The following is a 12,325-nucleotide window of genomic DNA, read 5'->3' on the forward strand; positions in this document are numbered from 1 at the left end:
AAAAAAGATAAGTGGGACAACCCCCACGTGTTTTGAATTATTCTCTTCTTAATGAGGTAGAAAAACATCTCATTTTCAGAATTCCATGCTTTTCAAAGGAAAAAAAAAAATCAAACAGAGGGAGAACCTTTCCAAAGCCAATTACAGCTGCCATTCCTGCAGTCATTTTGCAGCTCCCCACTCGGTGTTGTCCAACTGGCTGTACCATGGGTCACACTGGTCAATATTTGCATTTGCCTTTGCTTGGGCTGACGGTGGCTGGGAGGTGGAGCTGTTGCTTTGCAACCCTTCGCATCAAAAATCTCTTTTTTTGTCTGTGTGATTTCAGCCCCACGGGATGTGAGCTGAAAGAACCACTGAAACATTCCCCCAGCAGTTCAAACTGGAAATCCAGACCTGCTTATTGCAGGAAAAAACTTCAGTGTGTGACCCAAGTATTCCCCAAATGCTCAAGAACACCCACAGATTCCATAAAAATACCCAATAACGGGCTGTGCACTGACTGAACCGTGTCCCTGCTGAAGGTGGCAGTGGCTCCTGTGCCTATGGGAGGCTCTGACAGCCTGGGACCCCTGGGATCAGCTGAGCACAGTCCTAAAGCAGAACGGCCTTTGTTCCCCCCAGCTGTCGCGTCCTCCAGGATCTGCAACAAGTCCTCGCCGTGCAGACCCCTCTTGTCAGTCCCCAATCTGATCTGACCACCTGGTTTGTTTTTGAATCGAGCACTCGAGTCATAACATTTCTGTTTATTTCAACAACTGTATTCCTTGCATAGGAAATGAGCCAAGATGGTCTAAGGCGGGGAGAGCAAAGCACGCCGTGGTTGTAATTGCTTTTGCTTTCCAATATCAAATTTTACAGTATAATCAAAATCTTATTTTTTACTGCTGGACTCTGTTATTGACTTAATCTTCTTAAGTGCTCCTATTATTCCAGTGATTTCATCGTTGCATGTTGATTTTAATCTTTTGATCTCCATATTAGCTACTGCCTGCAACTAATTTGTTGCTCAGTGTTTTTCTTTGTTTTGACCTGTGAGGCATTTTCCTCATGGCACACAACTCTGCTGGCAGATTGCATATAATCTCTGCACTTTTTTTCTCCCATATTTTGCATAGTTACAACAAATGCAGATTTACAACTTGCAATGGAATATGTATCTTGTAGAAGGGCTGAAGAAAATAGCACTGTGTTCAGCTCAGGAACCTCAATGCACTTGGATAAAGAGAACACGCTGAACGCAGCCCGATGGAGAGAGGTGTCACACTGGCTCTATAGCCACACAAGTTCAGAACTGTAATTTGTAATTTGTAACTTCTCTTGTAATTCAGTAATTGTAACTTACCTTATACAGACTCAGGCATCAGATAGGTCCTGAAGGCATCGCTGGAGCTAAGAAGAAGGAGGCTGAGCTTTGTGAGTGGGGTGGGGGACTCTCCTCAGCTTGACATGGAGGTGGCTGTGTTGGATTGTGACACCATGGTGAAGTTTTCTGAGCAAAAACTGGTGATGATAGTTGTAGTATTGAACTTCACTAAGTACAGAGGGTGGAATATAGCTGAACAGTGTTCTGCTTGGCCATTCCATCAGTGCTTTTTTCTTCGTGGCTTAACCTGTACTGATTTATTGGGGGCTTTGTTTGCTTTGGCTTTCTTTTTTTTTCTTTTTTTTTTTAAGCTTAGAAGAGTAATTTTTGCCTTAGGTTTGCTGTGACTTTTTAAAAAAGAACACAGACTGAACACTGACAAAATCATCTTTGCTTAGCTGCGTGCCTATTTATGCTTCTGAAACCAAATTGTCTTCTAATATTTTTGACGTTTTGGTCACTGGAGAGGCAGAAAAGCAATTTCTAAGATGCCTATGGGCCAAGAGACATGCTTTACAGCAGAGGGGAAAGAATCTGTTAGTTGCTGAAATATAAAACAAATTGGATGAACAGCTGCTGACACTTGTCAGTCAAATAGTTGATAGCATTTTCAGTCTCCATGCCACATGCTTTAAGTAAGTCTGTCAAAGGATATTTTCGCTGGACTTCTCTGTAAATATGAGAGAAGTTTTGGCCTGATCTATCATTTAAAATTTTGCTGGCAGAGGAATGAAATTTTCCTCTTTCCCCAAAACTGATTGACATAACTGTACTGGCAGATTCTTCATCGAGGTGCAGTTGTACTGGCAGAAAGTCCTTTGACTGTTGGATCTTGTTCCGTCGCAGCGATGGGTTGAAGTGAAACAAGCAGCAGACCTTTGCATTGCCTGGCTGGGTTTGCCAGAGCTCCCATCCATCAGCAGAGCCTTTTAGATGCTGCCCAAGCTGCAGTTTTGCCCTACAGGAGCCTGAGGCCAAACCAAAGCATAGTGCATGGTCATGGGGGCTTTAAGCCCAGTCTTACATTGTTCAGAGAACCAGTTTGGATGCTTCCTCGTTGTGGCTGCGTGCTCAAGCCTGCTATATTCTCTGGGTTATTGCAGAGTCTCTGAGCTGCTGTGCTGGGATTTGAGGTTATGTGAAAAGCTGTCACAGGATCCTTTCTGATGACAGAAACCCAGAGACATTTGTCCATCACTGCCATCTCAGGGAAGCACCTGTGTGGAGAGATGTGCAGCAGGGAGCAGCTCCTGAAGGCTGCACCCACGTTGTTCATTCAAAAAACTGAGCAGGGCTCGCTGTTTTTGAAGGTGGCAGGTGGAAGTGGGCTGTGTTTTCACCCAATAAATATTTCATATATTAAAAAAATAGGGGGAGCCTGTTCCAGAACAGAATCAATCTGCTTCTCTCACTCTGCTCTACGTGACTGGGAGTAGAGCTGCAAATTTGGATCTTCCCTGGTTCTTTTTGTTACTGCTCTGTTGACCACCTCAAGTAAGCTCTTCCCATTGCCTCCTCTTGGAGCTGAAGCCATTCTGGGTAGCAGTATCTGGGCAGGAGAAGGAGAACAAGAGGAGGACACGAGTGTGCATAAGCATAGCTCAGGAGCTTAGTTGAGGTGGGCTTCAGGGCGTGCTTCAAGGCTCCGATCATAGAGAGGTCAGGATAGAATCATAAAATCATTCAGGTTGGAAAAGACCTCTAAGATCAAACAGTCCAACCACCAACCCATCACCACTGTGTCCACTAAATCATGTCCCCAGAAATAGATAGATAGATAGATATGTCTATAAGGCTGTGGTCCCCAGAGGTACTTCTCCCCTCTGCCTGCATTGTGGGCAAAAGTCAGTAAATGACTTGTTGGGCTACACAACAGTAGGGGTTTGTAGCTCCTCTATACTCGTGCATCACATGGCTTATCACATGCAAGTGCTGCTAACTGTGCATGGCCTCCACCCACTGGGAGCGAAGAGCTGCTGATGTCCCTGTCCTGAGGAGGTGGTGCACGCAGGTCATTATGGGCAGGTGGGTGTTGGATGTGTCAGGCACGGCGAGCCAGGTGGGGCAGCAGATAACCTCCAGAGCTTTGGGTAAACTCTGCCATGGAGAAGACGGACCCAAAACCCAGAACTGTAGGGCTCCGCAGCCATCCCAGCCCTGACTGGGACCCAACACCTTCTATCTCTTCCCGTTGTCTGGGGAGTGTCTGTGACTCCTGGGCACTAGAAGATGCTTTGGTTTGATGCTTCCTTATGCCAGGCAGGGTGCTCTCCAGCATATGCCCATCATTTATTTGTGGGTAGTGAAGTTGTGTCCTCATTCCCCAGGCTGGCAACAGGTTGCCATCTGTGGGAGTGAAGGACATCAGCTCTTCTGCTTCTCTCATACCTGCTTTTCAATTTCAGCTGGGAGTCTGTCCATGTGCCCCGTGTTTGTAAATGCCCTGCAGGCTGCTGCCATTGGCTTCTTTAAGAGAAGATACAAACTGAAGCCTATTTGTGTGAAGTAAGTGTTGGGCAAGGCTAATGACCGTGTAATTGTGGGGGCTGTACCACAGCAGACCATCAATTAGACATCCAAAGACAGGTGACAGGGTGCAGTGGGCAGATAATGGTGGAAGCAACTGGGGTGGTGACAGCCAAGATGCCCGTATACCTGGAGAATACACAGCGTGGTTCCACCCTGACCTTTGGGAATAAACTGGGAAACCATCTTCTAAATTAATAAACTATAAAAACACCCATGAGAAAAGAAAATGCCTTTATTCCGAGAGGTGGGGGCTCTTACATCTCAGCTTGTTGGTTATTTTTTTTTCTTTCTTTTTTTTTTTTTTCTAAGGCAGACATAAAAAGACTCCATAATTTATTCTTAGGACATCTGAATAGTTATTTATTGAGAAGCCACAGTTCTCACACTTTTACAACTGTCGGCTTGTATAAGGCAAAAAAAGCAAGATGGATTATCACTATTTTACACAGAAAGAAAAGCTCTGGAAGGGGGACTGATGGACATGCAGTTACTGCTCAAAATGCAATGTACATGACATATATAAAAACCATTGTTAGACAGAGGAGTTGTAAATTATGGTTACAATCTACTGAAATAAATATTCAATATATTATTATAAACACATTTGTATAGTCTAAGGTTGTAATTAAAGTTCTCTTTGTACATACACGGTTATTTGAGATTTAAACAAAAGTGTAACATTTAGAGGAGCGAATGTCAACATAAAACAACTGCTTTGGACTTGTAATGTGGCATGATATATCCATAATGATAGGATTAATCTGGTGTGGCAATTAGAATGACTAATCCTTTGGGATGTAGCCTTCATGGAGTTAACTGCATATTGAAGGGAAGAGCCTGGGATATTAACAAGGATGCAGAATGATTCAAACGGCTGTCTGGGTTTGTTTGTTTTCTGGTTTTTAAATGAACAGAGAGAACAAAAAATCATTTGTAATTGCCTCATTTTTCTTTTAAAAACAAAGCTGTTTTTTTTTTTTATTATTATTAGTTTTAAGCAGTTGGCATCCACAGAAGAGAAACAAAGAAATGAAAGGACTCGATTCACTCATCTTCACAACAATTTACCATCAATGTATATACAGTACATTAATGAAGCATTGTTTAATTATAACAGGGACACACCTAGTATGTTTTCTATGTAATTTTCCATAAACAGTATTAAACAATGGTGCTCCATATTGCTTATGAACATACAGATATGAAATCAGGAAACCAATGAATCGAAGAGAGGTGCTAACCTTATTACCACACAGCTAACATGGCATTTGTATTGGTAAACTTCTCATGGGCATTTAGAGCTGACAGAAGAATTCCTAATGTGGCTAACTTGAGTTATGGACGAGGTACATGCACGGACACCGGGCCAGCTGCCCTAGTCGTCCTCTTCGTCCTCCTCATCACTGTCCTTCATGGTGATCCCCTGCAGCCCTCCGCCCTCACTGACCGACGCCGTGGCCTCCTCTACTGTCAGCCGGTTCCGAATGGTCTCGTAGGTTTTGCTGTTCAAGGTGGAGTCCAGCACGCCTTGCAATCGGAAATCCCGGTACGTTTTCTAAAGAGGAGAGAGGTGTGAGGGGAGGAGGAGACAGCACAGAGCTCAGGCTGCCCCTGGCTCCCCGGCTTTGCCACGGGAGCGAGCCCGTGCCCCTGTGTCCCCATGTCCCCACACTTTGGGACCACCACTCTAAAGGCTGGGATGGAGCTTTCCATAAGGCATGCTGAGGTCGAAAAGCACGTGGAAGCAGTATAGTGCTACTCAAAGCAACTGTCCTGGCTTCTAGATGCATTCAGCTGCCAGTAATTGAAGTTACTTTTCTTCACGCAGCTCAACGCTTACTGCCTATTGCAGACATGATTACATGCTCCTGGAATGCTCTGCATTAAATAATCTTGCCTCAATACTGAGTTTAAATCAGCTAAGTCCAGGATACCTGAGAAAGCTATTCATGTATGTATAGAGATAAGCACACGATATGCATTCCTCAAATCTCTCTTTCTTCACCTTATTCCGAAGCTGGAGTTGCGTTTCCACAGTCAGCTGTACTTCCCTCATTACTGTGGATAATTTCCTTGCATTTCTATTTGTTTTAAAACTTCTTGACCCTGTGAGATAAAACTCTGGGCCTCTGAGTGCCATTCATTTTGCTCTGTGCTCTGCATGGAAACTACTGCTATACACTTTCAGAAAGTCCTTGGATGTGTCGTAGCTGCTTCTGAGAGTAATACTGGTATAAATAAAGCACAAGGAAGAAAGCCTTCCTCAGCTAGCTGACGAAGAGAAATCATTTGCCTGTGCTGTTGTTTTCAGTTATGAAAAGCACACTAATACTGCTCAGTTTTAATTTATTCATGCCTTCAATGTGTTCACTGCACACGAGACCATAAACATTATAAAATACTAGACACAAAAAGCATTAGATAGAACCTAAAATGATCAAAAATATATTTACCCCCTTCTGTGATCTTATTATTTCATGTAAACCACTGTGATTTCACACTGAAATAATTATCATTAGCCCAAGACACACACGTACAGATACACGTGCACTCAAAGGAAAAAACGATACTTTCAGGGTATGTTATCTCACCTTTGGGATCTCTTAAGAGTTGATTATATACACCCATTGTAAAAGAAACAACTTCAATTAGCTATGAGAACAATCCTCATTTGCATTCTGACGATAATCACAAGCCATAGGCGGGCTTGCATGTTTCTAGGAAAACAGTGTTAAAAGAGGTTGGGTTGGATTTAACCCATGTGAGCACGGGAGAGCAGCTGTGCTTTTTGTACAGGTAGGGCTGAATAGCACTATTTTCCCTCTTCTCATGCAAGCAGTTACTCTGAGCTTACTTCCACGTGTGTTTTGCATGCATGTGCATTTCAAGTTCCTGCTTATCCATCTGATAAGTTCTTCATTTTTAAGCATCCGAATGAAGGACCGCATTTTCTGCCGACCACCGCTTCCCATCAGAACACACTGCACACACACGTGTCCCTTTCAGCAGCAAGACGCTCACGAAAGCACAGCAGGTGTTACCTTCACTATCCTAATGAGCGTTTTCAGCTGGTAGATGTGCAGCTGCAGGTCCATGCGGTCCGTCAGCCAGGTGCAGACGACGTTCATCGAGCTGGTGTACCATTGCTGCAAGAGAGACAGCACTTCTCCAGCACCCGCGCCCTGCAAGCGAGCACGCAGCGGGACCAACCTTCCCCACTGCCAGCCCGCTAATGGGATGTGACAGACTTCTGGGAGACAGGCACCCTCTTTTACACAGATTTTCCATGCACGAGCTTTTAACTTTGAGTAACAACCACAGCAAATCTCACTCGCGGGGGCAGCGGCCACCAGCAACGCCGTGCGGTTTCTGTAATCCTATTTTGCCACTGATTTGAGTTGGCAGCAGTGGTGGGAGTTTGGCCCAGTCCGGTCTTTAACCCATTCCTTGCCCCAGTGAGCACAGCCCTGCCTTTAGGACCACGCTCGGGTACTTACCGCTCACAGGTCGCCTCGAGCAGCCTTGGAGTGCTGCAGGGCAAGGGCGTGATGGTGCAGGCATCTATGGGAAATGCTTTGGTTTTGGCCTCATGGTTATGAAAGATGGCAAAGCAGCAAGCAAATGAGCTTGCTTCAAGCCGCTGAGCTTGCAGGGCCCCTCCAGGGGCTGAAATTTTACTGCCTGCCTGTGAGAAAGGCTTGCAGCTGCGTGGCAGCAGCCTGCCAGCCCTGCAGTGCAGGATGCAGCTCAGTGCCCCACTCAGCAGGGCTGGCACAGCCCTTGAGAGGCACGGAAGCAGGGTCAGGTGTGGTGGGGATCACAACACCTCTCTTTGTGCTCAGCACCACAGATGGTTCCCAAATGGATTGTACCCAGGGACCATCACAGCTCCGTGTGCACAGGAATAGTCCTCTTGTTTACTCTTAGACATGCACAGATCAGAACCTTGTACTGCAGCGCTGTGGAAATTTATCTAGAAACAGTTAAAGAGAAAAAAAAAACAAAACATAGATCAAATTATAAAAATCCCAATCAAGCCCCATCCAGATTAGCTGGCAATGAAGCCTCTTCCTAACTAACCTAAAGCCTTGCATCAGTTTCACTCAGGCATTATTTCCTCCCATCACTGCACCTTTTCCTCAGTGTCGGTGTCTGCATGCCACGTGCACGAGCTGACACAAGGCTGAGCACAGCAAGAAGAGCACAAAGCAGCCAAAATTCGGGCTTGGATTATCAAACCAGAAGACAACACACCCAGTAGTTGCCACCCTCCACCAGGACCTGGCATGCTGCATGGGGAAGAGATTTCCCCCTTTATGATACTTCTTGAGTTGATGATCCTTAATGGGTCTCTTCCAACTCGGGCTATTCTGTGATTTATGGCATAGCACTTACACTGTGCCTCATCAGCCCAGAGCTGTACAGTGTAGGAACTGGTGTCCTGTCTGCCACGTGGAGCTAAATATATCACAATGGTGAAAAAAATAGCATTAACCTCCTATTGCTACCAACACTGTTCTAACTGTACTACTATTTTTACAGAACTCTTAATAAAATGGAGGAAATAAAGGGATGGAAGAACCACCAAAGACATGCCAAGTGGTGATTTCCTGCTGGGCCAGCTTGGGGCTGAGATTTTTGTTGGCTCTCCATCTCCAGGATGGGGACCTGGCAAGTGCTGAGGGCACAAATGAAGCTAATTTGGAGAGGAAAGAAGGAGCTCTGGCGGCTGAGCTGTCTGTCCCTAAGGTCCTGGTGCCAGATGGGGCCTCAGTTGTGATATGAAGCTCTGTGTAGCCCCGGAATGGGACAGAGGCCAGTCCTGCCATGTCTGTCCTGTGCCACACACCTGCATAGATGGGGAACAGAACCGAATCCCACCCCGCGGGGGCTCAGCCTCGCACACTGCTCAGCGGCATGAAAGGAGCTCTCCTCCTCAGAGCTGAGTTACTCCAAAGACTTTCTGCTTTGTGAAAAAAGACAAAGTGTAATTCATTGATCTTGATACACAAAACCGTCACGTCACTTCATAGAGCACGCACCAACTGCTGAATTTAAGCCCTGCATATTCATAAAAATAAGTTAGCCCATAAATTAAATGTTCCCTTTAGCTATCACTAGTGTTAATGTGCTACAAGACGCACAAGCCCTCTGATTCATGACTAACCCTCCAAAGAGGATAACATTTGCATATGATTATATTATTAAAAAAAACACAACAACAACAAAACCAAATGCTCCAGAATGGGAACGAGATCATTTCAGACAAAAGAGTGCAACACTGGTGGGCTCTGATGTCCTCCTGGGACACGGGGCTCCTTGGGGCTTGTCCCCATGCACGAGGTGCCCTTCCCATGGGGCTGCAATGCATTCCCAGGCACCAAAGTATGAACGTGTTTCTCAAAACTCCTTGTGGCTCGTAAAGAGTGATGCTCCCATGCATCCATGGAGCCCAGCTTCAACCCACAGCCGCCCACCCTGTTACAGATGATATCTGCCATCCCCGTAGATAACCTGCACTCAGCCCAAGGGGCACAGGGAGAGGGATGGCTCCAAGGTAACAGCAAAGGAAATGCAAACAAATGCCCTTAGGATGGCACCAGAGCTTGGTCACAACAAGCAGATGTCCCGTTTGCACGGCCAGGAATGTAACCCCGCTTTGGGGTTAGCCCCTCCTGTTCACAGCAGCCCTTACTGCCAGGTGCATCGCGGCAGCTGGGATGCTCCAGGCCAACAGCAGAAGCAGCACAGGGCTGTGAGTGCTGCCCGTGCATCCCAACCTGCCCAAGCCATCGGCTCGCTGTTTTTTTCTTCTCCTTTTTGGAATGCAAATGCATGATCAATAAGTTGCCGAAATAGCAAGCTTGTCTCTGAATATATAAATGGCAAAAATTGATATGAATAAATCTGCAAGTAGCGCACTGAGTGTGGCACATTTCATCAAAAAAAAGAACCCCGTGCTGGGCTCCTGCTTTCCGGGAGGTGGTGTCATTACACATAGCCAGGAACATCTGCAAACCCCCGTTCTCTTTGGTGTGAGCTGAATGGAAGCATGACCTCCTGTTCCTTGCCATGAACCTTGAGTTCACACTCATATTTTACATGTTACAGGAAGCCGCAGCTCACCCCAGGGGTGCGGCAAACAGAATCTCGTAAGCCAGATGCAACACTGCTTCTTAAGGCACCTGAAGGAGCTGTATTCTTCATTCAAAAGCTTACATACTAGTAGCTTAAGGTCACTTCAGCTTTTGTAAAGAGCGGGACAAAACCAGGAATGCTTATAGGGCTGGGCTGTCAGCAGGGTAGCAGAGGGATTACAAGGAACCTGTGACTCTGCCTCTTTCTGCCTTTACTGGTAGTTTTTTTGTGTGTGAACAAGTGCCATACAACAGATTGAGGCTGGTATAAAGGCCTGGGACTGTGCAAGAGCACCCCGCTGAGCCTCAGCTGTGCTTGCAATTAGCAATAGGCATGAAATGATTATTGTTGTGGTGGCTGATGGCAATCTGAAGTGACAAGTTTTATGGGGGAAGTTGTAGTGGGGATGTTCAGCAAGTTTCTGCAAACCATTAATCGAAGGCTGCGACACAGCGTAGTCAAAGCTATTTTATGTCATTGCAAAGGTCTCAGAAGGATGCTGAAAGAATATTTTTCTGCTCTCAGTGCCTCGGAATGGAGTTTTTCTAGGTCAGGGATTCTTTACTGCCCTATTTAGTGTCAAAAATACCCATTTGCCTCAAATTAGCAGAAAGCTTGTAGTTAAGGGCTAGAGATTAGGCATACAAAATTACTCAGCAGGTGACTGCTGGGTGGATTTGGGGGTTGAGAAGTCTTTAAAACTGACTACGAGACATTATATACTTCTGACAAAAGAACATAGTAATCCTACCTGCTTGCTTTAACCACTGTTGTTTGTCTATTATTACGTGCTTTAATGCTCATAAGAGCAAAACTACTGGTGATACTACTCAATTACCATAGTAACTCTCCCCTATGACCTCTCATTTCAGTACTCACTTTCCAACCAGAACCAATCCAAGCAGGGCAAATCTATTTAAAACTGTGACACACACGGCACAAGGAAACCCCGAACGCTGCCTGGCTCCTCTCTTTGTCTGAGACACCAGCTTGTTTTGCAACGCTGAAAGGCAGCTTTGTAATGAAGCCTTGAATTCAAGGTGTTCCAGGGGTACGGCAAGGGGAGGAGAGAGCAACGCGTTGACGCTGGGTCTCATTTCCCAAAGGCAGACCAATTCTGCTCTCAAGGCAACTTGATCAGCCAGGGAAAAAAATATAGGTTAGAAATTCCCAACTCCTTGTGCCTGATGTTTGCATCCATCCCATGGGCCAGCAGCTCGGCTGACTTACAGCTGACAGTCCATGACAGCTGACTGACCGTGTGCACCCACAGCCCAGGCTGCTCAATGGCAGCAGTGGAAGGACCATGCATGTCCCCCTGGGCTTGTGTGAGTACTGGGGCATTTCTCTCCATCCTTCTTCAGTGGCTTTTTGGCTGTTGGTCCCACTCAGTCATTGCAATGCTAAAAACTTGGTGATGACAACAAGCAAGAAGTGCAGAGACTCGCGGCCAACAGAATTTCCTACTTTTTCTTTAAAAAAGGAAAGTTTCTGGGAAGCTGCAACACACACTGCAGTGAGGACAACCTGAGTTTGAGAACCTGCTCCAAAACCTGCTGTGATGCTGCCGGGATGGAGCGGTGGCTGGTCCAACACTCTGCCCTGTCCCAGCCCTGCACTAACGGAGTTGGAGAGGTGGTGCCACCAACACAGCCCCATGCACATAGCTCTCATCTTCCCATGTTGGCTCAGGGATGGCAGATAGAACGCAGACCTGCCCACACAGCACTCTCCGTTACACTTGTTCATAAACTTCTCTGTCCCAACCCTGGAGGTGTCCAAGGCCATGGATGGGGCCCTGGGCAGCCTGAGCTGGTGAGGGGCAGCCAGCCCACAGCATAGGGTTGGAACTGGGTGAGCTTTTAGGTCCCTTCCAACCCAAGCCATTCCATGATTCTGTGATTCTCTTCCCTCTAACAAAAATCATTCTCTGTGCATCATTGCATGCTGTTGGCGAGGGGTTCCCTGAATCTGCTCCTCCAGGTCAACATTTTGGCTGCAGAACCTCCTCTGGCACAGAGAATGGAACCCATGCCCCAAAGCATCCTGGCTTTGAGGCCATGGGCAGCACCACAAACAAAGGAGTGACAGTGCTGCCATGCAGTTCCACCACATCATGCAAGATGAAGGCTTGGGGACCCTGCAGGATGCTGTGGGTGTACCCAGGACCCCGGAGCAGCGGTGTTGGCACGGCACAGCCCTGGGGCCACGAGCACACAGCCAACAGAAACCACGCAATGAGTTAATATCGCGGGCATTGATCAGCTAGTCTTACAATTAATGGTTCCAATA

The 12,325-nt window shown here is 46.4% G+C and overlaps 1 protein-coding gene across 4 annotated transcripts in view; it reads right to left on the reverse strand.

Annotated features, from left to right (window-relative positions):
• Positions 1-4,134: 4,134 nt before the first annotated feature.
• Positions 4,135-12,325, reverse strand: part of CADPS (calcium dependent secretion activator) — a 147,048-nt gene continuing 138,857 nt past the window's right edge. Inside the window, exons 27-28 of one of the 4 annotated variants that reach the window (XM_031555608.1) lie at positions 6,937-7,041; positions 4,135-5,450 (exon numbers count right to left, since the gene is read on the reverse strand). In XM_031555608.1, the coding sequence (XP_031411468.1) occupies positions 5,271-5,450; positions 6,937-7,041 (285 nt within the window). In that variant the 3' untranslated portion in view covers positions 4,135-5,270. The remainder of the gene's footprint in view (positions 5,451-6,936; positions 7,042-12,325) is intronic. The other 3 variants (XM_031555609.1, XM_031555610.1, XM_031555611.1) reach the window with 3 other exon arrangements.

This window comes from Meleagris gallopavo, chromosome 14 (genome assembly GCF_000146605.3).
Source record: "Meleagris gallopavo isolate NT-WF06-2002-E0010 breed Aviagen turkey brand Nicholas breeding stock chromosome 14, Turkey_5.1, whole genome shotgun sequence".
NCBI lineage: Eukaryota > Metazoa > Chordata > Aves > Galliformes > Phasianidae > Meleagris > Meleagris gallopavo.